Source organism: Papaver somniferum, unplaced genomic scaffold (assembly GCF_003573695.1).
Source record: "Papaver somniferum cultivar HN1 unplaced genomic scaffold, ASM357369v1 unplaced-scaffold_32, whole genome shotgun sequence".
Classification (NCBI taxonomy): Eukaryota; Viridiplantae; Streptophyta; class Magnoliopsida; order Ranunculales; family Papaveraceae; genus Papaver; species Papaver somniferum.
This window is the reverse complement of record NW_020643262.1, coordinates 1,058,270-1,083,160: the sequence shown is the minus strand read 5'-3', so window position 1 is coordinate 1,083,160 and position 24,891 is coordinate 1,058,270. Positions and strand designations below refer to the sequence as shown.

The window sequence follows — 24,891 nt, the reverse complement described above, 5'->3', positions numbered from 1 at the left end:
ATAAATTTCATACTTGTAATCCCATATTTGTAATTATAAATTTCATATTTGTAATCCCATGGGATTTTTATATTTTTTTTAATAAATAACAAGGTGTTCACTGAACTTACACATCATAGCGTGTTCCTCTATCTTTCTCAAGCAACAGTACTAAGAAAGAGTTGATTAGAGGTACTTTCCACTCTTTACTGAGTTTTTGTTCAAGACATAATTTAGCTAACTTTCCTTCCAAAAAGTTTTTAGACGCCGGAACCAGACTAAGTTCCTTTAAATTCCTAATACATAATAAAAAGTTCTTCATGCTGCCTGCATACAACCTTTCTGTGTCTTTTTCTAATTCCCTTAGCTAGATTTTAATAGCTTCCATGACTTTCACATCGTCACATTCAACTTCAACCTGCGGATAATTTAGCTGATATGCCCACTGGATTGTCATGGAAGCTGCTTCCTCCTCTATCACTTCCTCTTTGCTTGGTTCAAGATTCTGCATCTTGCTTCAGAGATTTTTCCTGCATGATCAGAGAGCATTAGAGATATTCCCCCCTCCTTAGTGTCACTACAGACCTTCATAGCTACATTAATTTTTACATCTAAAAGGTTAGTATCTAAAGGTTTATTATTAGCTATAATTTGAACCTCAGAATTGTGTTCTTTAGTTCTCCTATTTCTTCTACTACAGTTAACCATATTGGTTATATTATCCCCTGTTCTTTTGGGATTAGGTTTTATTTTTCTAAAGACTAGGTCGCATCTACTTTTCCATATCTCCCAGCAGGTGATTGCCAAAATGTCAGCCCAATCTAAGTTTCCTAGCCTATCCACCTTTCCTCTACAGAGCCAATCCTGCAGCCAGCAATGGAAATGAAAATGATTATTAGTAAAGAAATTACGGCTAACCCCCAAATATCTCAAGACATTAGCAATGAAATCACAGTCCATAAAAATATGAGATAGAGTTTCTTCCTGCTTCCCACATACGGGGCAAACCTTGTTGATGTGCGGCAATTTCCTGGCAAGTCTCTCGTTTAAAGGTAGAATAGAATGTATACATTTCCAAATAAACGTTTTAACTCTTGGAATTGTATTCATTCCCCAAACCTTTCTCCAAAACCTCTTCATCTCCAGATTTTCTGGTTGGCCTTTTTGAATAAGCTTCTTATACAAAGACTTTGTTGAGAACTTCCCATTCTCTTCCAACTTCCATCTGTATATTTCCTGTTTAGTACTCTTAAGTTTCTTGACTAGCCTATGAGCCCTACTTCCTCCAGCTTTGTTCTTCCAGCTTTCCTTAATCAAGTTCATGCATTCTGGTTCCTTGAGCCAAGTACCCATCACCCTGAAAGGTTTGCTTCCTCCTTTTCGAAGTTGTCTAGAATTGAGCATGATCGGAATATGATCCGAGCCCACCCCTATTAAGTGAGTGACAGTAGCTCTACTGTTAATCCCCAGCCATTCTCCATTTGCCATTACCCTATCCAGTCTCGCCTCAGTTAGAGCTTCGTCTTTCCTTCTATTGTTCCAAGTATATGGATAACCCACAAATCCCAGATCAGTCAGGCTTGCCATCTCCAAGCAATATATGACCTTGTCAGCTTCAGTTTTATCGAAATCACCTATCCCTCTTTTGTCTTGTGCTTTCAAAGTAAGGCTGAGGTCCCTATGAGTAGCCATTCCTGGTTCATTGAAGTAGCCATTTTCACCATAGAATCCCAGAACTTGTATTTCTCATTCCATTCTGAAGGGCCATACACACAAGAAATTGTGCTTTCCTTACCACTCAAACAAACCCACCGGTAGTTCTTATGTTGTGTGATTGAGTGCAGCCCTTGACGCTTGACCACTCCATTTCACTTCACTACATCCTCGGATTACCTGCGATTTAAGCGCCCCAACTGGAACCTTAGCGTCTTCATCAAGTGCACCTCAAAATTACCTGCAAAATGAGTAGTTTAACACTTTAACTTCAACCCAACATCGCTTTTTTTCAGTGTACCGAGTATCAACCACTTCTCATTTTCAGGTTATCCATGTTTTCAACGGTGTGTTATAATAAAAAAAAAAAAAACTGAGGGACTGAAAATTAGGTTGATGATTCACTGTGAATGCGTTTTTGACTAAAAAAATATCGATTTTTTCTGGCGTCTGAAGATGGAAGACTCCGCAGCAGGTGGTGGTTCTGGAAATTTCAACCCATATGGAGGTAAAACTGTAGAAGAACGTGAAGATATGATTCGGAAAAGCCTTAGAATTAACTCTCTTTCTCTATCTCTTCATGAGCTTTTTGGTTTTGGAGATTTCACTCTTTATAATATTTGTTTTAAACAGCTCCAACAGTGAAGTTTCTGAAAGAGAATTTTGAGAAAGCTGGTTGTGCTTTTGGGGAGAATTTCATTAAAGCTATCAAGTGTGATAATAAGATTGGTGGTGGATATTCTCGTGGTAAAGGGGCAAGTAAAACAATCTCCTTCGAGTTTCCAGTTAATTGTGAATGTAACTACATTGGATAGAAGTTTGAATTATACAATTTACAAAAGTTAGGGTGATTTCCATGATTCAAAATTGGGGAGGCAAGAAAGGAATCAAGCTTGAGTAGTTTTGGCATAAATTGAGGATTTAAAGTAGCCTAATTTTTGTTATTCGTATGATTGTATTGTCTTCTGAGTTAACTTTTGTTTTGTAACCCTGTTTAGTTGTCCACATTAAATGCTTGCTTATTTGCTAATTAGCTTCTTTCTGTGGGTGTAGATAGTAGTATGTAGGCCCTAGTATGTAGTAACTATATGAACTTACAAGATGATGTGAATCAAGTGGTTATCCATGGACTGATTCATGCTTATGATGACTGTAGGGCTGCAAATTTAGATTGGACTGATTGCGCTCATCATGCGTGCAGTGAGGTAAACTCCATCCTGATATTCTTGTCGTGTTGAATTGTATATGTACCAATGGGTTGTGGAGTGCATCTATAATATCTGAACTAACTTCTTTTATTCTTGATGACCTATAGATTCGGGCTGGACATCTAAATGGTAATTGCCATTATATGCGTCAGTTCCTGCGTGGGTTCATGAAGTTACGAGGTCACGAACAAGTGAGTTTTCCTTCTTTCCTATATAAAATTAGATTACTGCTATAACAGTGGGGGGCGACAAATGAAAACGACCTTCTGAAGGTATATATATATGAATTGAACTCGGTAACAAAATTTTAGACAATTCAATAGTGATGATAGCTTGTGCAATCCTCTATGCTTTTGAACAAATATGGTAGTATAATACAACAGTGTACATTAGCCGTTATGGTGCGACAATGTTGTGCACATTGGTACCTCTTTCACCAAATACATTTTGGAAATGAAAAACATGGAACATGGGCTGCACTGCTTAGGCCCTTTTATTTTACATTATAGTATAGCAGCCTTGTTACCACTCTTGATTATTTTATACAGTATTTATACATATCTAACGCGTAAACGAGTGCATCCTTCAGGCATTTTTGACTTCCCAACTAAACCGAGCTAAACAAGAAAATCATTCACCAATGCCCTGAAAAATAATTTATGTCCATCTTAGTACCATACGTCCGGTGATAAATTGCAACAAATCAAAAATGTCATCAAGTGTTCCACGTGGGTTAACGCATGGTCACCAAGTTTAAAAGTTGTATAAGGCTAAGGTGCTTTTTACTACACCACCTTCCTAAACTACCTCCTTCCTTTGCCTACGATTGATCCCATTCCCATTCTTTCTCTCTTCTTATAGCAAGTCTTACGTGGAATCCAAACTATTTCAATTATAAAAAAAACCATGGAATGTCAAGTCTAATGGTTTTCAAGTTGGGGTTTTCCACAGAAAATCCAAGTAAGGTTCCACGGTTTCGTGGAATCTATCTGAATGCCAATAAAAACAGCGTTAAACGCAATTAAGAATGGAGTTAAAAGAACGCAATTAAGAATTGCGTTTTTTTTATCCGTAGATTTAAATGAGTTGTTGAAATCAAACGGCTAAAAAAAAGTTTTATTCTTAATTGCGTTTTTTTAGCTCCATTCTTAATTGCGTTTTTTTAACTACACTAAGAATAACGTTTCTACTATTCCACCATTACACTTGCGCTTCCATCCACAGTTCCAAGTGTTGAGGTGGCATGGAAGATGGAAGATGGAAGATGGATGGATTCCACAGTAAGACTTGCCCTTATTCAAAACAACTCAACCAGTGCCAAGTCTTTTTTGATTACCACCTAAAAAGCACCTGGACATAAAGATTTGGTGGTCTTGCTAGTTTACGTGCAGATTTAATTCATGATGGTAAGAGGTGAACAGCAGCTTCAAAGCCCAAGTCTTTTGCCATTGATTCGGCTTCAATTGTGAATGTTTGGTCATCCATTTTTTGATTAAATCTTGACATGTGTAAGTTTGTTTTCGATTTTAATATGGGTTTGTAAATTGATTAGATGAACTTTTAGCCTAATAATCTTCTGTAAATTGATCAAATAGTTATTGTTTCTTTTGTATTTTATAATCATCTTCTTCTCCATTAGTTCTTCTTAATTTCATTCTCTGTAACAAAATTTGACAATCGTTAATGAATTTTTGTCTGTAAATCTGTTGAATGAATGGGTTGCTCATATTCCATTTTAATTTGTGAAATTCCAATTTTCTGTGCATTTGTTTTAGGGTTTTTAAATATGGATCGGCTACTGGGTTGTATCTGGTGAAGTCCGTTTTGAATTGTTCATCTTCTTTACCCGTTTATCTACTACTGCAATTTGTTTACAGACCGAATCATCTGATCGATTCAGTGGATGATTAGATGATCTTTGAACTGATGATATGTTTATTTGATTGTAGTTGGAACAAGTTTGTGAATAATTTGATTGATTACTTCTGGATGAATCTCAATTTCAGGAAATTAAAATCAATTTTGTTTTTTTGTACAAACTTCCTGACGGACAAACACTACATCTTCTCATCACATAGAAGAACTCCTTAACAGTCGGCCAATAAAGTTAAATAAATCATGTACTGGTTTTGGGCTAGAATAAGAATAATATCACTTTAAAAGTCTCTCTTGTAGCATGTTATTGTTATCATTGTTATGTAATGAAAGTATAATTTCATACACGTCAAGTCTGAGCCTTGATGTTGTTTGAGATACAGCAAATCCTACACTGTGCAAATAGCTTACTGCGTATCCATTTGCTTTCGTGTTGGATGATCCTGCTAAATTTCCTTGTGGTTAGTAAATTCAGCATATACTTGGACAGGACTACACTTTTGATCTATGGTTGGGTGCTTCGTTGTTAAATAAAAAATATGAATGCAGTGGATACATATAGTATGTAAGAGATGAGTGTTTGCACAGTTACACTGATCTATGTCCTAGTCTTAATGTTATGACTTTGGTGCTTTTTGAAAATTTAAAATTATGATTATATGCAAGTATAAGAGTTAGGAGGGTGGATGGTCATGACTAACCTCCCCTGTATGATTTTCTCTGAAGGAATGTGTAGGAAGAAGAGTTATGAAGTCAATGGCTGCAAACCCATATTGCTCAGAAGTAGCTTCAAAGGAGGCCATGGATGCTATACAAAGAGATTAGAAATTGGTCCCTGAGCAACCCCTTCTTGTGGTATCACTTGCCATGGTTGGAGGTTCTCACATTTATTATAATGAAATCTACTTTCTTTCTGGCACTTTGTATTTTCCGGACTCATTTTGAGCACTCGGATTAACACATCAATTTTCAGTCGGTCATTAGGATTAACACATCATTTATACATTTTGAAAACAAACCTGATGATAAACTGTTGGGACACCAACACCGACCTGAGACCACTCTTTCTACCCATTTTTTTTCTCTATACCATCTTCCGCTCATTCATCGTATCCATCTTTATCAAAAATCCAAAAAAAAAAAAACGGAAAATATACAAAACAGTCCTAGTATTGGGATCCGATTTACAAAAGCATCCTACTGTTACAAACTATTAACAAAATAATCATACTTCCATTAAAAAGAGAGTTAAATGGTGACTCACAGTTAAATATGTTCATGAAATTACCTATGTGTCCTTCATATTTATCCCTCCATACACAATTTTTCATTATAATTTTTTTGACGGTAGTGCTATTTGTAGGTGGTGGTGGTGCCGCTTACGTATCGTTACACCACATTCAGGATCGTAAAACCTCATTCAGGTTCATTACATCGCATTCAGGATCGTTACACCGCATTCACCCAAAGGATTCGCCGTCTCCCCTTCGGAGTTTAACAGAGATTCTTAAGCTTCCACCACCGCTTCATCACCACCACAACCAATTAGTTAAGTAGGAAGGATATTTTGAGGGAGAGTATTTTCGGAAAAATTAACCCCGTTTTATTCAAAAGTATTAAATCGGATGTAAAAAGACCATTTTTTAGATGAATTACAAAAGTATGATCATTTTGTGACCGAATTACAAAATAAATATGACCATCATGTAATTGGCCCAAAAACGGAAAAGAAATAAAAAAAATTAACGTCAATATACTAGAGTATCACGGTCAGCAGCTACCATCATCAACTTTTAACAAGGTGCGACAACAAGAAGTTCTGGTCGGGTGAGTTTAATCGATTATTTTACTCTTGTTCGTGCACTCATCTTTTTAAACCTAAAACAGTTAGGCTCCCGACCACTCCAGCACAAGCTTGGGTGTCGTTCTTCCAGACTAAGTTTTTCTTTCTGATTTTCCCAAAGATGCCAAATACACAATTAGCTGCCCTGCTTGAAAAGATACGTGCAGATCGTATAACTTAATTGAATCCATATTCAAAAAGTTACGGGAACGGCGTCTAGAAAATTTGAAGTCTGAAGTTCCCTACTTTTGACGAAGATGATGTAGAAGTTTGGCTTTTTAAGGCCGAAGAGTACTTTAGTCTCCGTGGTGTCACTGATGGTGAGAAAGTATCTCTGGCTGTTGTCCATCTCAATGGTGATGCAACTCGTTGGTATCGAAGTATGATATACCATCTAGGATTTCTAACATGGCCACAGTTTTGTCGGACATTTCGTTCTCGATTCCAATCTCGCAAACATATTAGTCCATGCAACACTCCTTCCGAACTCGCTCAAACTGAAAAGAATGTGGCAGATAAGTTGGAATCGATTGGAAACTATTTCTATATTCACCAGGGTACCAAACAGATCGATGAGAAGGAAGAAATTATTACACGCGAGTCGAACTTGGATAATGCATTCGAAGATTGTCGACGTGTACTTAGAGAAATCAGGGATACACTTGCCTCGATGCATAAAAGATTATGCAAAAATTTTCTCGATGCATTATGCAGCCTTATTTTGGATGCATATCAGGTTATGCATCCATTTTCTCGACTGCATGATGCATTATGCATCAATTTTCAATTTCACACAAAATAACAAAGATGCCGGATAATGTGTTATGCATCCATTTTTTCGACTGCATAAAGTTTATGCAGATATTTTCTCGACTGCTTGACATTATAACAGCATCATCTTCTTCTTCGTTGTACATCATCCCAGGTCATATAAGCTTTATTATTATTCCCTGTATTTTCTAAATCTCAAATCAACTTTTCTTCCTGTTCTACTTGATTGAAACAATGACAAACCCTATCTCCATCTCAGAACACATCTCAGGTCCATCTTCTCAATCATAATACCTAATTAAAAAAAAAAATCTCATTCATACATCTTTCAGAAATAACAAACAACAAGATCTCGATTCATCTCAGAACATCACCTCAAACCCTAACTTTCGATTTCATTCATGTATTGTTTCCAATCTTCATGTGATTATAATGTCTATCAATATTATTGATCGGAAGTCACAGTTGGGAGGAAGAAAAGAAAAAGAATTAAAGAAGAAATTCGCGTGACGAAGAAGAAGAAGAAGAAATACGAAGAAACCAAATTTTATAAATTGTGGGTTTGGGAGAATTTTTCTCACGAAAATTGGGTGCGCGCATGAACTTTTCCGTCCATGGATTTTACAGTGTCCAAAATCTGGAAAATGGGTGTGGCTGTAGTTTTCACTTTAATCAACCACCTACTCAAGCTGTCAGTATACCTTTGCAATTAGGTGGAAGTAATATTTATGGAAGTACTATTACGGGTTCTAGGAAGACAACGGTAACATTCACTTTACCTGTTTTTTGCATGAAAATGTGGCACATGGCTGCAGACCAGGTATGGAAGCCACCGGGGCACTCACTGAGTCCGAACTGGAAGTATTCATATTGGAAATTGATTTTTTTCACACAAGTCAAGTTTATCAGGATTATGAAAGCCTTGGTTCATGGTTGCAGAGCCTAACGATAGGTCAAGCTTGTCAAGATTGTGGAAGCCACCTTGGTTAAGAGTTGCACAGTCATCGATTATATTTTTTGGCTAGATATTTTTTAGGAATTTACTTATCAATGTTTAGTAAATGTTTCTTTTAGTCTTGTGATCTAACTTGAGGACAAGTTGTGTCTCAAGGGGTTGGGGATGTTGAGACACAAACACCAATTGGGAGAGTCTAATTATTTTAGGAATTAATATATCTTTCCTTATTTGTTACTTAGCTTAGGACTCAAGTTAAATACTGTACACTATTATATTCATAGTTTGTTCTAGGATTTAAGAGATAAAATCAATATAATTAATGAGCTTTGCTTAAAATGGTGGATGATCTCCAATCAACGGATCAATTTATCCCTTTTTAGTATCAGTACCCTGACATAAACACACATACTGATGATGGACAACAACAGTTTGAATGAATTGCTTTGTGCTGAAAAATTGACAAACGCCTAATATGTTGTAGGGATCTCGTTTCACTTCTTTCTTATCCGTTGTTCATGTTGTCGAGAATTGACGTCAAGAAGTTCCAAGCGGGAGTGAATTGAGAAAGAAAATGTGAGTATTTACTTGAACAACTACATGGAAACTGCATAGCAGAAGCCTTTCCTGAGCCTGGGTATTTGCTCTTAAAGATAAGTTTATTGGCCGTCCACTTCCAGGTACAAGCTATAGAACAAGATTTGGAATATGTTTCCCAGCCCTCCTCCAACATTACACATCGCAAAACAGAGTGTTCCTGCAGTGAGAAGTCCTTCCCATAGAAGATGAAATATCATCCGAAGTTACTCTCCATTATCATTACAATTGCGCCTTTACAACCACAGATGCTAACAAGGTAAAGTTGTAAATAAAACAATAAATGTGACACCATTTCTTCCCAGCAATTTGTTTCATCCATAAAACGAACGACCTCATTTTCAAACTTGTCCAAACTTAACAAGTTCCCAACAGACCCAAGAAAGAAAGATATCCAGACAACAATGCATAAAAGATCGACAAAATTAAATATACAATTACATTTAAAAAATCAAATTGTAAATTTAAAAGAAAACTAAACATCAATCAAATTTACTAAGATTGTGGATGTGGAAGGTCGAAAACTAAGGGTACCCAGATGTTTATCTTTTAACAATCTAATTACAACAGGAGCACTTAATAGTTAGGTGTTCCTGAATGCACTTGTATAACTGGAACAACTAAAATTTTAACTAACCATGGTTCTATGTTAGATGATTGAGAGTACATGTTAGATATGCATCAATTGATACCCGAAGTAGATTAGTGGCCTCAGAGAAACTAGACACCTTTTATACCTAATACATTCCCTTGAAAACAGGATTCGTCCGACAGATACTTGCTCCATACTCCTCGTACTCTGCTTTTGTGTGGCAAGCCTGTGGAAAACATTGATTTTGAGTTTTATCGTTGATAATAATAAAACTTGCAAACTTATCTTAACAAGAATGGATCAATATGAATGCAGAGAACATACTGCATAGAACTCAGGTGTTGATGCCAGAACAGAGCCTCCAAACCAAACTGCAAACCTCTGAATGGGATGGCTGACTACATTGACTTCCACTGGTTGTGACTGTATAATGCAATTCATAAATCAGATCTTTCCCATAAGAAAGAGCATAATTTTTTTAATCTTTCAGGAACAAAAGATAGAACTTACTTTAATTTCTCCACCAAGCCTTGTATCAGACAGATGGAGCCGAGCATCTACAATCTTCTTTACATCTCTTTGTATTCTTCTATGAAAATCCTTGAACATGGTAGATCCTCCAGATAGAACAATATTCTGAGACAAGGAGTTAACTATCATTTTATGAGAAAACCTAAATAGATTCAACTATCGTATGAAGTTCTTAAAATATCAGGAACTGTAGCAGATGTAAAATACTGGAACATCACCACTTTAGTTGGTGGCGCACTAGAACAAATTAGATTGGTTACCAAGAGATCTCTACAGCCTGAGGTGCCCAACATGTGACATTCACAATAACCACCTTGCTTCAGGATTATCCAAAGAGGAAATTAAACTACCATACCTTGTACAGTGCTCTTCGTGTGTCAATTGGCGCAGACTGAATGCACTTGTCTATCACGGATGGTAATGGAGTTGTAAAGTCGCTACTATATATTTCAGGATTGAAGAAAATCTGCATTCGATAACAATTTTTTGATCACTGAATCTAACTGGGAAAAAAAAAAGCAAATAGGAGAACAAGAATTTATGCTGAGCATGTCTGTTGGTGTGAAGATATTCTCAACATTGACAAGAAGAAAAATGTAGGCAAAACAAACCTCAGGGCCGAGAAAGCGTTCATAGCCAACATCAAAAGAGAATGGTGCTCCTGTCCTAGGTTTAATCCCTCTCCATTGCTTGATGTACTTCGATGGTTCTTTGTCGTGCTTGTTATATTCCTGACCCAGTGATGATTGTGAACTATCATAAAGTACTCTTCTAAATTTATGTCTATCAAAAATATTAAAAAAACTAAAGAAAAAGGAGCTCTATTTTTGATCTCTATCCAATATTTCTTATGTAACAAGCAATGCTATAAAATATCAAACTGGTGTCTCCCTGAACACCACATCTCATGCAGTAAAAGTTGTCATTTGCCTCCTTGAATACAGAACGGCTAAATAAATAAAAAAAAATCCTTCTTTGGTAAATAAAAGAAGTGTATAGTACTTACCTTGACTATATCTGAACAAGTGTAGCAATAGTTCTCTTTAACCTTCCGAGCTACTTCAAATGCGTCTTCGGGTGGTATAAGCTCCCCTCTTTCCTGAAGACAATAAAAGCAGCCATATATTGTTAACCATGCCATCAAACTCAGAATTCCACATACGATTACATTCTCTATCAAAAAAAGCAAACATATGTTAACAAGCTCGTAATAAATCTGGGACTCTGCCGACTTACCCGCATGAGCTGCTGGATAAATTGGGTAACATCCCTTCCAGCGATAGGTATAGATTTAATGCTGCTCCCGATAACATAACCCTCTGCAACAGGCACAATATGTGTAGCACCATCTCCAACATCCACTACAACTCCTGTCATTTCACACTGAGGAAGAGGTATTCGTCAATGTATAACATAATGACCATTTCCTAGGTACAGCAGATTGACACATACACGAACAGGAGGTCAGTTCTGATCAACAATCTTAAATTTCTGAAAGCGTGGACTTAATTACTTAATAAGTCGTACAAACATGAAATAAAAACTATAACAGAATAGGCAGGAAAACCCAACCATAAAGCACTTTCCCAAGGCAAAGAAAACTGGAAGAAAAGTACATGATGCATCCCAACTGAAAAGGGCCACAACTCAATATTTCAACGCTTGGTATCTTTGCAATCCCACGAATAAACTCATCTTCAATTTGAGCTTGCTATATCCATTTTTCACGCTAATCCTATTAATGCAGGAGAACTATAAGACTCTGCCTGCTATCCAGGAAAATTTGCATGGCGCAAATGAAAATACCTTGATCTACTAGAAAGCAATAACAGGTTTGACTGTAGAGCTTTATATAAACATAATGAAAATACCTTAATCTACTAGAAAGCAATAACAGGTTTGACTGTAGAGCTTTATATAAACATAAGTCAACGCATATGAAATTTTACGCACTTCTACAACAAGACTGCTATGCAAACAGTCCATTCAGCTAACAACTCTAGACGGTGGGGCAGACGAGATCATAACAAGAAACTGCTAACAGCTTTAGACAGCAGGGAATACGAGATTCATAACAAGAAAGGGTGTATGTAAGTGCGTCCGGCATGTTAAGGATCTAAACCATCCAACAGGAGCTGTCAATTAGTTGTACATAGAAAGAGCTATTCAAATACCATCTTCCTTCGGTAGCTGCAAAAGCTTCACCACCTCATGCTCTCTCTTAGAGATCAAGATGCAACTCAATCAAATTTTATAATAGCTTCTACGAAATTAAGGCATCTTCTGCTTGTTTGCATCATGCAAATTTTTCCCGCACACCAAACGCTCTACACATCTCATTTGACTCGAACATAGTCTGAAATTACCTTTTCTTAAGAAGAATGGCAATGTTTGCATATCATTTGACTTATACAGATCATTTGAAACTACCTTTTTCTAAGCTGAAAGAGGCAATTTCATAACCTAGCAAAATGTATTCTATGCTGCTACATCCTAGTAAATTCAGACTCGTCATTGAGGTATATACTATACAACTTACTTGGAATTGTCAAATAGAGCTGCCTATTGGTTAATTTTCAGGTTCTAATTCGAATTCATATTCCATATACAGGACATATGATTATCTTCCTTTTTAGTTATGATAAACTTCTTCTGAACCTCCATTTTTGCAAACACTACTTAAAGGAAATAGAACTTTGCAAAACAAATATGAAGCCTAAAACAACTAAAAATCAAACAATACCAACCTTGGAAGTGGTGTAACCCGCAGCGAGAGCAAGAACTGGTTGAACAGCAATATAAAGACCTGGAACATTAAACGTTTCAAACATGATTTCTCCAGTATATTCGCGGTTTTCAGGTGGAGTAAGTGGACTTTCTGTAAGTAGAAAGTAATGATCTTCCGGGTCACATCTTAAGTAATTGAATATACATTGTTGCCAAAATCTTTCCATTGCATCCCAGTTCTCAACCTGACCATGTTGAATTGGATGACTTAAGTTATAACTACTACTCGATCTCGACCTTGATACAGCTTCTTCCCCTATATAAAAATCAAGATCTGCCATCACACCAGCACTATGTTGTGCTAACCAATTACTTCCCTTAACTGAACCTCTTGGTTGATTAAGAAACGACTCATTTACAGCGACAACAGTTGGTATTATAAAACACGGTTCTACATTACCAGCAAAACCCATTTTAGAATAGCTGAAAATTAAGACAAACAATTCAGTGAAAAACGGGCAAAAACAAATTGGCAAAAGAAAAAAACCCATAAAGAAATTATATCAAACAGGTTATGGGTTTTAAGAATTACCCAGTTCCATTATCAATAACTACAGCAGGACGAGATGCAGCGGCATCCATTGAAAGTAAAATTGAGTGGATCCACAGGTGAGATCCGATATGGGTTCTAGGGTTAGGATCATATTCTTGGTATCGATAACGAATTTAACTTAAATTCAAAGCGAAAACTATAACTCAACAACTCATTCTTAGTTTCAGATATGAATTCATCCATTTCAACTCTACTCATCAACTTCTTCATGAATATAGTTGATAATGGATTCTTTTAGAATTCATCACCATTGAAATCTGACGACTTCTCTTGTTTTTCTCACTCTGTCTCTAGAAATTCAGGAGATATTATTATGGGGTTTGATTGAAATTGGATGTTTTTTTTGGGTTTGATTGTATTTTGTTTGTGGTGGTTATACAGAAGAGAATTTGGTACCTCCTCATAAGACGTAAAGAGTAATGTATTTGTAATGCTCTTTTAAGTGTACACCGTTTGATTAATTGAAAATATGGTGGTTTATGGATCTGACGTTGAACAGGTTCGTGGCTTCAAGACAGAGTGATTGGTACATGATTGTAGAGTTTTTTCGACAATCCTTGTGCAAAAATGTAGTGACTACTGGCTAGTAAGACGTTGTAGCACGTCTCGTCAGGGTCTATATCCTATGCCCATGGGCTTCTTCCACTCCTTTTTATGTTGTTTTCTTTTTTTTATTTTGAACCCTCTTGGGCATACCTAAATCTTTCTAGGTATACAAAACAATAGTCCCGTCTCGGATGACCTTATAAGGGTACACTATGGGTAGTTCAATTACCTATATACCCTTAATACAAAAATCTAAAATCAGTTTTCTAAAAAATCAAAATCAGTTTCCCTTAACATCCCTTCTTCTTCCTCCTCCTCTAGCCGAACTCTTCGCCCTCCTGCAAAAAAAAAAAAAATTCATCATCGTGATTAATTGTCGATTCGTAAAAATTTGATCGTCGATTAAACTCAACCACATAATGACTCGTACAAAGAAAAGCAGGGATTAGGCAAACCAAATCGTCTTCTAATCCATCAATTGAAGAAGAAGAACCAATTGAAGATGAAGGTGTAGAAACTGAAAATCAACCACCAATTGAACCAACTGCATCTCCAACTCCGGAAATGAGGATAAGAAAGTAAGTTTTACAAACCCAATCTCCTATTTGCTGTTTTTCATCGATTAAATGACGGTTACAGTGTTGGGTTCGGCTCAAAATTGAGTTGCGTTTTTAGTCGAACTGTTCTTCACAAAAGCTTCATGTAAGTGTATATGAACAGTTCGGCATGAAATTTCAAGCCGAACCTAGTCACATATAGAGATGCATAGGGGTTCGGCGTATTCGATAATCATAATATGTGCCGAACCTAGCACACTTACGAGGTTCGGCTATTACGATATTCTCAATATGTGCCGAACCAATAACAATATTTTAACCCAAAAAATAACAAAGTGATGTTCGGCTCATACGATTTTCGAAATATAAGACGAACCTGTAATTATTTTTTTCCCGGGCTATTAAGGATGTTGTTCGGCTTACTATGAAACTTTTATATAAGCCGAACTAGTGTCTAGCAAAAGGGTTGGAATTGAAAATTATAGGTTAGGAGCATGCAGTAAACAGATTCAGTGAGCAGAACCGTTCATCAATTAGTAGATTCGGCTCATAGATGTGAGCCGAACCTCAACTTGTTTCGCCGAACCATGATCCAAAAAATCATATAAGCAACCTTTATAATTCTGAAAATTATCTTAATCACTAAACAAAATATTTAATCACTAATCAATATTACTAACACTAATACGTAAAGGGCATATTTGCCATTAAAAAATGGGTTAAGGGGTAATCTGATTTTGCTATTTCACTACCTTTTTTTGTCTTTATGCAGTATGCCTAGTAAGATTTCAATATGCCCAAAATCGGGGTTCTTTATTTTAGGTCTGCTTCTTCTTTTCTTTTCTCATTCTCGGTCACGTACGACATATTTGGATACACGTTCAGAAGTAGTTTTTTCGACTTCAATAAGTCAAAAAATAAGAAAATTACTTTGAATGTAAAATTCAGAACGACTTCTAAAAGCAGAAAAGTCAACTTTTTGTGAAGCAAAATATTTTTGCTTCTAACTTCTGCGTTATTTCTGCTTCTAGTATCCAAACGCACTATTAGGTAATTGTATCAATATAGTCATTCTTAGCTATCTCGACTAACATCTAGCTAAGATATTCGATTTTGGCGTTCAAATGAGGTGATCCATGTAACTTCCGCGATCCGTGATTTCAATGAGACTTTTGCCTAACTCGGACTAACTTATCGAGATTTGAACAGGAAATTTTGGTCTGACTCGGTTCGTCTCGGCTTGACTTGGTATATACATAGTTGCAGTCATAAAATTTGACAAAATTGCTTAGGATCATTCCAAGAATTTCACCGAGTTTAAGTTGTCCCGGTGTGACGTTGACTACATTGATTTGTGTGTAATTTGTGACGTAATATTTGGAATAGTAAATTAGCATGTATGAAAAATGATTGAAAACTTGACATTATGATCACTAGTGAGACCACCTGTGCTATCACATGCTTGAATTTTTCTCTTTTAACAACACCAAATTTGATAATTATATTTTTTTCGTAAAATAAAATTATTTGTACTCATTACATAGGTACTTCAAAGAGCTTTCCAAATATATTAATTTTACAAAAATGCAGTGTGCATATGTAATTTCTTTTTAAAGGGAATCAAGTTTTTAAAATCTTTTGATATATTTTAAAACAATTGCATTTATGTGAATATGTAAATATACAAGGTTGAATATGTAAATATTAATTTAATGTACGTTTTTATATTTGAATACATATGTATAGTGGTGGTTGATATCTAAAATCATATTAATAATATCAGGGTTACACCAAGCTAATTTGTCTTTTTGTGACCAAACAAAGTACCTCCTCTCTTTATATTAGTTATTAGATTGGATTAGAGATATTGTCGTACTAACTAATTGTGTTGTTTCTGGTCCAACTCCTAATGTGAACGATTACTCGCTTATTCCGAATGAGGAGGTTGGTACTGAAAACATATTTATGCTATAACAATAATGTATTTGAAGAATATTATTATCTCAAGTATTTGTATTCAAGTCTAACGACTTACAGACACTAAACTCTATTGATAAAGTTTATTTTATTCGTCATTATATTTATATTGCTTGTGATCTGTTAGGTGAAGATAAAGGTTGTCAACGAGTTGGGTCTGGATCCCATTGGACTCGAAGTCAGAACCGATAAAAAACCTAAATACTTGTCAATTTCGGGTACCCGTTGGATCTTTGAAAATAAATTATATGTTTTAATAAATTCTTTTATCTTCTTCTTCTTGGCTTGAATCTAATAAATTTCCATATAAAGTTATTGTATATTTATAGAAATGTTCTGATTAAAGATTAAATCAAAAAAAAAAATGAAAAGCGAAAAAATCCAAGTGAAACAAGACGGAACTTTTGGATTTTCGATAAATTAACAAGCAAGTGACAAATATTGGGGTACCTGGCACGCAAGACCTATTCAGATCCGAGATTCCAAACGGTTCTACCCGCTAGGTAGTAATGTAACCAATGACTAATTTTAGAATAAGTAACCAGGCCCGATTTACCTGGTTCGGTCACGGGTAATCGGGTAACCATTGAAAGCCCCGACTAGACAATGATAATGATGTAGTAAATGACATTCAATGTAGAAGTCATTATATCAATAACTGAATTGCGTGCTTTTCTGAAGATTCCTAATTTAACAACAGAATTGCGTGTTTTTAAAATTTTGTTGGACTATTTTCCTTCTCGTGACATATTAGTATTTCTGCATGTTTCCCAATTAGTATTTAGTTCTCATCTTAGCAAATCTATTGACTTGGTTATTATTTTATTTATTTATTTTTGTTAATAATAATATATTTTGTAAAACCTAGTTTTCGAGATTTTCTTGTTTTTTGATACTCGTAATATTGTTACATTTTTACAGAGTGTGACGTTGTTCATTGTATATATCGTGACTTGCATTAACCCTCCATATATTTGGGTTGTTAATGTATGGAAAGTCTGTTTTTAAATAGTCTTTGAGGCAGATTTTTCTTTCTTTTTTTTTTGAAATTTTTATTATTTTTACTTTTTAGTTTATATATTTTTTTAGGTTGACTTTGAGTAAAAAGATTTATTGACACGAATTACACTAATATATAGTTTGGAGTTAACATTACGGCTTTGTGTTTGTATCATAATTTATTGAATGATATATAGAATTGCCCATATTCTCATACGAAAGGACTACATTTTTATATTCATGAAGGTGAGTCCATCAAGTGTGTATGATGACTTATCCAACTGATATGCATTTTTCTGGAACTAATTACAAAGTATTCGTGCTTCTAAAGCATATATTATAGAAAAGTATTATTAATAAATGTGCTATGCTAATAATAGAAATTTTCTATGAGAGATTTCGGGAATATTGGTTAACGTTTATTGGAAATAGGAAAACTGAAATTAGGTACTTTACTGCATATCTTGAGAATATTTTCGGTTTCGAATTTCCTTTTTGTCCAAACAACCTTGGTCTATAAATAAATGAGTTTGCGTTTCCTGCAAAGTATCCTAAAAGCCAGACAAACTTCATTTGTGTTGTTTCGGGTGGAGCACCTATTCGGAAGGAGAGCACCCTAATTAAGCAAAATCTCTTACGACCGATCGTTTAAAGACTTATGTGGGATCAAGAAGCTCTACAAGTACCGTTGGTTATTTTAGTTTTCGATTATTAATTTGATTGGATAAAGGTTGTTGAAACTTCAATTGCACCTAGTTTGATTATTCTTGAGAGCCTTCTCTTCTGACATAAAGGTCACTCAAACTAGATCAAAGTATCAACAAGATCTTTAGAAATATTTCTAGATCTAAAGACATCTTTTGATAATCTATTGTTAACAGACTCCGTTCTGTGTGTGATTGATCACGAGAGGATTCAAGTTTATGTTGTGCATGTTATTGAGAAGGCAATTGAAGATTTTTTTATTATTTTTGTATCTTGTGAATTTGTGTACATATCTTGATCGGCTGGGATCCGACTTATATTATATTTATCTTTGATATATTTGATCAGAAAGTCGTATTGATCGGCAACTATCATTTGGTGGCATTCTTCAGTGTCCGAATCTGATAGTTGTGAATCTGAATCTTAGTTACTGATTCAGATTGATCTTACCTGAGAAAGAAGTTTATTAGATTAAACAGAAGATTGTTTGTCGAATACTCAACGTATCTTATACTGTAAAGATAATTGAAGTGGTTACCAAACATATTTGTTCCTTTACTGTTTGGAATACGATCTAAAGAAGTTGAATACATAAAGGTAAAGCAACTTGAGATAGTGACTTTTGTCTTGAGATTCACGTACGTGACCAAAAGGTCGAAGATGCAGGGATACTGAGGAAACTAAGTAGCTAGGGGTAGTCTACTTGGTCTCAACTATACGAAGTTGGCTTATGTTCTTTGTATAGCAGCTTAATTCTGAGCGTATTCAAAACTGGGCTAAGTCCCGGATTTTTTTGCATTTGCGGTTTCCTCGTTAACAAAATCTTGTGTGTGTTGTTTACTTTACTTCTGCATTATAATTGTTATTATAATTAGGTAAGTAATACTATTGTGCGTTAATCCGAGTTACTTGACATTGATCCTAATATTAAATCGGTTTTATTACCGTAACTATTATCAAGTAAATATCTTGTCGTATTGTCTCGACCCCGTCCATAAACAACTACATAAAGTATAAGACTTATGGGTTAAATAAAAAAGATTGTGGTGTATTTGGGTACCCTCGTCTTTTCATATAATACATACTCTTTCTTTTTTAAGATTATGAAGGTCTTATAATTGAAAACTCTTGGTGTCTCTTTATGGGAGACTAATCATGATCCTCTTGTGGGTAAAATCAGGTCTCTGTGCAATACACCGGTCTGCCCTTGCTTCAACGATTCCTAGAGGGATATTCAGTGTCCATTTTCGATTCGGTTTTCCATTATCCAATGAGTTATCTGCTCCTTTATTCTAATTTTCTTTTGTGTCTTCTGAAACCTCCATGACTTCGTATTGGTGCATACCCATAGGATGGTCTTTTGAGCCCCCCTTAAAAAATATACAATGCTATTATCGGGGAGATTGATGTTATCGAAGTTTCGTACCATATTGCGGCTACATGGAAAGAGCTTATGAAGTTTTGGTGCACAACTACGTAGGATGCCCATGCTAAGTGTTCCTTGGTTCCTGATGTTCCGTTTCTAAAGGCGAAAAATTGCCAAAAGTCGAAGATTGTTAATAATGCCTTTATCCTGAAATCTGAAGAATATACACTTCCGTGGATGTATTGGGTTCGCATGCTGGATCTCCTCAACGTTAATTGGCCTTTTCTTCGTGGACTCATCCATTGGTCATTTGATTTAAATTTGTTTTGTTGTAATCTCCTTTTTTGTTTGTTTGTCTTTTGCTTTATTGTGGTACAAAATAATTATTGTCGTGTAATTTTTTTTTTTAATAAAAATAGTTTATATTCTTTTTATCTTTAGGTATCTCTAGTTGCCTCGCTCTTATCCTTTCGTTGACTGTTTCTAGTGATTGTTTCGGGTTTTTGGTTTTCCAAGGTGATTCACAATTAATTTTTTAATTATTTTTGGTCAGGTAGACTCACTTAAAATCTTGATGGGACTTTGCAGAGCTGATGTCACTTAATTTTTCTAGTTCTTTGTTTATCGTTGCTCTTTTAAATTTAGATAGGCGAATACCTGTCTTATAAGCATTCACATCAGTAGAGATTTTTTTTCACATATAGGTTGTGTTGATCATGCCCGTCTATCCGGAAGGGGTCCCCCCCACCCCCCATGATAAATTTTGTAAGACAGTCGAACCATCACTCATTTTGCCAAATTGTGGCATTCCTAGCACGTTGTCTATATTGCCAGACTCCTGAAGATTTTTAGCACTAAAATTTATTTGTTTGGATTGTTGATGTTGATCTACAAATATTCGGATAACAAGAAGATTTAGTCATACAATTGTTGGATTTACCCATTATGTTATTTTCTTTTAATTGTTTACCTACACTACGTTTAATTTAGAAGTTATGAGTGGGATTGAAATTGCGATAAATCTTTCATCTCCGCACGTGATTGTCCATCATGGAGGAAACATGAGGAATATTAAAACTACTATGTTTTTTTTCTTATTTATTGTTTGTTGCTTGTGGGATCTTGTTTCAATTTGAGTGGTTGAGCTTGATTTAATTTTCTTGATGTTTAACTTTCTTAAAAATAAATAAATATTAAAATGAGAGTAATAAAATTTTCAAAAACTCATATCCTAACACATTTGATCTACTATAGGTTGTCGATTATTATTCATCTATGAGCTGAGACCTGAGATTTTTAGTATAACTTGGTCTAAAATATTGATTTTTCTAAACGTTTGGCTTTGGATGGACAAACAAATTTATTGTAGCTACATCATGCTGACTCCCATTGGAAAATGCAAAATTTTCAGGTTACCATGCCACATGTGTTTATCCACTATGATAAAACTGACAACTCTTATACCAACGGTAGTGTTATTGCTATAAGCTATATTTGGCAAAAAAAAACAGCCGCAGTCACAGGAGGTAAAGTCGCCAAATTTCCGAATTATAAAATTGCTTTGCCAAATTTGGCAACAATTTAGCAATTCCCAAATATGGAGAAATGTGGTTAATAACTGTGTGTGCATCTGGACGCCGTTATAAGTAGTGTCTACGTCTAGACGCTTATTTAAGTAAGGTTTGATACCAAGACGCTATTAATACTCATGTTGGCATCAAACGGTGTCAACAAATGTATCTCATCAAACACATTTATTAAATGCGTTCACCACCAAACGTGCTTATTATTCAAGTTTATATGAAGTCGTTTGATTGAAGTGGGCTAGTGAAACGCGGTTATTATTCAGGTCTTCATGAACTGTTCTGATTTTTTTTTAGAGCAAAGGGCAATTTGTATTAAAAACAGAGCTTCATCAAAGAAATGAAACTAAGATTACACAAGCTTGGGGTTAGCTAATTATTACCAACAACTGCCTCCCAATTTGATTAGGCACGATTAATTAGTCTATTCAAACATTTAGACAGCCCTACAATTTGTGTGGGGTTTCAAACATTTCTAATAATAACGTCTATCTTTGGACGTTGTTTGAACCTAGTTTTAGGTGGACGGCTTTATAAATACCATGTTTTTAGAGACGGAGTTATTATTTGTGTTTGGATATAACACCACCTCCACCTCCACCTCCACCACCACCCCTGAAACGAAATTTTCATAAAAAAGAGCCAAACATGGCTTAGCAATTTGGCAATTTTGCAACTCATGACCGCATTTGCTTTTAGTTGTGTCAGGCGTGACCCTTAGTAATCAAAAGCTTTCTTATATATGTATGGTGGAATATTTATAAGATTTTAGGTATTATAATATATTTAGCGGAACTATTGTATATAATTAAAATAACAAAATGTAGGAGAGAAGAAGATTTAAAATATAAAATAAATACTGAGCAGTCAAGACTCTACGACTCGATAGAGACTGCATCTCGACTGACTAAGTAATATATATTTGTCATTTCACCAGTTCGCCATAGGGGATACAAAAGCCCCAAATCATAACATTTGCCAGATACATAGAAAGCGTCTTCATAATCTCATATGTTGGACAAGTATAAATCAGATATAAGGTGCCGAAATAAATGAGAAAAGCTAAAATCTTGAAAAGCATGATTTCGCAAGATTCGTTGTATAGAAACAATACCCAAACAAGAAGGCGATTGGTAATTTCTACAGAACAAAAAAGCTCTGCTTCGTCACCCTGACATAAGCATTCAAATTCTCCATTGATGCTCTCTGAAATTTCCTTCTTGGGAATTCATCTTACTAGCATACATCAATTAGTCCTTCTATTTGTGATCATCACTAGCATTTATACCATTTACAAGTTCAAGATTAGTTATTGGAAAGCAAGAACTTCTAAACCTACCAACAGAAATTCTGATACAATCATACCAAATTACTTACATTCAACAGATATTTTACAAAGCAAAATCAGCACTGCAGCAGTTCATAAAATTTCTATCAATACCCACCAAAAAAACCTGAACATCTACACAACAGACATTTATCACAAAACACCGATTGAATAAAACTATGTCAGTCTCCACTTCAATACTACCAGATGCCAACCCCGTCCTAATTCTTCAGTCACTCCCAAACTTCAGAAGATGACTGGGAAAATTACCAAACAAAATAAAAAGCAACACAAACAACAGAACCTAAAAACAAACCAAAGTTTCTACTTGAACAAGATAAACATAAAAAACAAACGCAAAATCCAGAAGACTATGAGCAAGTACCAGCAAAACTTTTTAGCAAAACACTAGTTGATCATCATTAGACTTTTTTCAAATCCTAGTACTGGTGTTCTTTCCAATACCCCAAAGGAGATTATTAATAATCTTCCCCATCGTAACTCCATTCATCTTCCTCATCACTTGCATTGTTGTACTCACTTCCAGATGAAGCAGGAGGCCCATAACCATCATCAGAACTTTCAGAAGCATCTGATTCAGCACTTGCATCACTCTCATCCTCAAGCAACTCTTCATCATCATCATAAGACTCACCTTCATGCATGGTCCTTGAGAAAATTGCAGGATTGGCATTCTCTTGCAGATATCGCCTATAAAGCCTATCTTCCTCATACTTCACCATCCTTCGCTTCTCCTCAGCGGTATCTGAATCTTCCTGTCTTGAATCAATCTCCTCAATGTAATATTCATTCCCTTCATCTTCATATGATTCCGTCTCTGTTGCACTTCCACATCTCTTTATATTATACTTTTCCAAATGCTATTATCTCTTCCTTTCATCTCTTGCCATCCTTTTCTCCTTCCATGTAGCAAATTTAAAAGCATTATCCTCTTTCCTCTTCTGCCTCTCTATCTCTCGTTGACGCCAATCAATCTTTGCCTGAACAACATCCTTCAACTTCCCTAATTCCTGATGTCCTAAAGATCTTGCAATGCTCATCGCTAAATCATATGCACTGGTTGTGGGAGGAGAAGAGGAAGAAGCGTGATTACCAGATTTTTCCATTTCTAATCTCTTTTTTTGTTGCTCTAATTTTTTCCTTTTCTGGTTATCTTTTCTACTATAATCTATGTTTTCTGATAACCCAATTTATAGACCCTTAACTAATACCATTTATAGTCATTTAAGACATTTGTTTAAACGTCTCGTCCCTTGGCAATTCACGCCTATTGATAAGTGCATAATTCATATGATTTTAGTGTCCATTCCATACTTGCTTTAGCTATTATTCTTGCATATTTTTCGTATTATTACTCTTGTTTTCTCTTATTTGTCTCTAATAGGTGAATCATCCAAAAAGGAGCTACAAAATACTGAAAATGGCTAGAATAGAAGTATTCCAAGTATCCAAGTGCCCAAGTCCAAGAGAAGTGGAAGAAGTGCGACGAAAAGGAGCAAAACGCTCAAAATCAAGAGAAGGGCCAAAGACCGATCTTAACTCATTCAAATTAAAGATTTATCATCATAATCTTGAAGAAAATTGAAAGATAAAAATAACTCAAAAAGAATGAGGTCATTCCGAGTTCGGATGAAGAAGTTGTGGCCAAAACAAGCTTTTATTGAATATCGAAGACAATAAAGTTCGCGGACGGGTTTCATACTTTAATTCCGAAAATATCTGCTGGAATTTGAAGTTTTCGTACTGGGTTCGCGTACTTAGCAAGTGGAAAACGTGTATGCATACCTTGGAAATCCTAAGGTCACGTTTGGGGGTCTTTATGTCATATTTTCGGGTCGGGTTCTTGAGCTGAACTAAATATTTGGACACCAAGCAATGTAAACCTAGAAAAAGGTATTAGGTTATGTAAAAGAATAATCGGATCTCATATCACAAGTTCAACATCAAAAACCTAGGGTTTACCACTTTAGGCGGAAAACACCATTATTCATCTTCTTTGTAATATGAGTAGCTAAATCCTTTGTTGCTTAAGGATGAATTCAATGTTCTAAACGTGAAGCTTTATTAATAATACAAATCTATTGAGATTTTTTATCATCTTCGTTTGTATTTACCATATCTAGGGTTTATGAGTGATTCTTAGATTGATTTGGGATGCATACTAGATTAGTCTATTGATTATTCTATTGCTAGTAGAAGTTATGTGATAAGTAATCGTCGATTAACTCTCTACACAAGTAGAAATGGCGAGACCTTACAGAGGGGTTATGTGGAGAAATCGTGTGTGAAGACAACACCAACAAGGAAACCTTGATCTAAGAGTTTAACTACAGGGATTAACCTAAATTCACAAAATTTAAGGCGTTCGATTGGATTACACCTTGAGTGATATACTACTTGGTGGTT

General features: G+C 35.4%; 3 protein-coding genes across 4 annotated transcripts; 1 reads left to right on the top strand and 2 right to left on the bottom strand.

Annotated features, from left to right (window-relative positions):
- Positions 1 to 1,828: 1,828 nt before the first annotated feature.
- On the top strand, positions 1,829 to 5,802 carry LOC113341941 (mitochondrial inner membrane protease ATP23-like). 2 transcript variants are annotated; one of them, XM_026586649.1, is made up of 5 exons: positions 1,829 to 2,248; positions 2,326 to 2,447; positions 2,760 to 2,897; positions 3,008 to 3,091; positions 5,502 to 5,802. In XM_026586649.1, exons 1-5 carry the CDS (start codon positions 2,149 to 2,151, stop codon positions 5,598 to 5,600), a joined length of 543 nt encoding a protein of 180 aa, XP_026442434.1. In that variant the 5' UTR covers positions 1,829 to 2,148; the 3' UTR covers positions 5,601 to 5,802. The 2 variants fall into 2 exon arrangements, 1 of the variants encoding a protein (XP_026442434.1); XR_003356256.1 differs by lacking the exons at positions 1,829 to 2,248; positions 2,326 to 2,447; positions 2,760 to 2,897; positions 3,008 to 3,091 and adding an exon at positions 4,188 to 4,408.
- A 3,536-nt stretch (positions 5,803 to 9,338) lies between these two features.
- LOC113341910 (actin-related protein 3) lies at positions 9,339 to 13,820 on the bottom strand. Its single transcript, XM_026586618.1, has 9 exons — positions 13,384 to 13,820; positions 12,812 to 13,274; positions 11,301 to 11,447; positions 11,071 to 11,163; positions 10,676 to 10,795; positions 10,420 to 10,530; positions 10,044 to 10,169; positions 9,858 to 9,956; positions 9,339 to 9,759 (listed from the first exon to the last, which is right to left on the bottom strand). Exons 1-9 carry the CDS (start codon positions 13,431 to 13,433, stop codon positions 9,679 to 9,681), a joined length of 1,290 nt encoding a protein of 429 aa, XP_026442403.1. The 5' UTR covers positions 13,434 to 13,820; the 3' UTR covers positions 9,339 to 9,678.
- Positions 13,821 to 22,943: 9,123 nt separating this feature from the next.
- Positions 22,944 to 23,591, bottom strand: LOC113341859. Its single transcript, XM_026586578.1, has 2 exons — positions 23,373 to 23,591; positions 22,944 to 23,321 (listed from the first exon to the last, which is right to left on the bottom strand). The coding sequence occupies exons 1-2, from the start codon at positions 23,589 to 23,591 to the stop codon at positions 22,944 to 22,946; spliced, it is 597 nt and encodes a 198-aa protein (XP_026442363.1).
- Positions 23,592 to 24,891: the final 1,300 nt, after the last annotated feature.

What these genes read in the sequence shown, in the direction of transcription:
- LOC113341941 (XM_026586649.1), top strand. Translation starts at nt 2,149, where the DNA reads ATGGAAGACTCCGCAGCAGGTGGTGGTTCTGGAAATTTCAACCCATAT. An exon ending in GATTCGGAAAAGCCTTAGAA is followed by an intron (nt 2,249 to 2,325) that starts TTAACTCTCTTT and finishes TGTTTTAAACAG; the next exon opens with CTCCAACAGTGAAGTTTCTG. An exon ending in AGTTACGAGGTCACGAACAA is followed by an intron (nt 3,092 to 5,501) that starts GTGAGTTTTCCT and finishes TTTTCTCTGAAG; the next exon opens with GAATGTGTAGGAAGAAGAGT.
- LOC113341910 (XM_026586618.1), bottom strand. Translation starts at nt 13,433, where the DNA reads ATGGATGCCGCTGCATCTCGTCCTGCTGTAGTTATTGATAATGGAACT. An exon ending in GTTATTGATAATGGAACTGG is followed by an intron (nt 13,275 to 13,383) that starts GTAATTCTTAAA and finishes CTTAATTTTCAG; the next exon opens with CTATTCTAAAATGGGTTTTG. An exon ending in CGGGTTACACCACTTCCAAG is followed by an intron (nt 11,448 to 12,811) that starts GTTGGTATTGTT and finishes CCTCTTCCTCAG; the next exon opens with TGTGAAATGACAGGAGTTGT.
- LOC113341859 (XM_026586578.1), bottom strand. Translation starts at nt 23,591, where the DNA reads ATGGAAAAATCTGGTAATCACGCTTCTTCCTCTTCTCCTCCCACAACC. An exon ending in CATGGAAGGAGAAAAGGATG is followed by an intron (nt 23,322 to 23,372) that starts GCAAGAGATGAA and finishes TATAATATAAAG; the next exon opens with AGATGTGGAAGTGCAACAGA.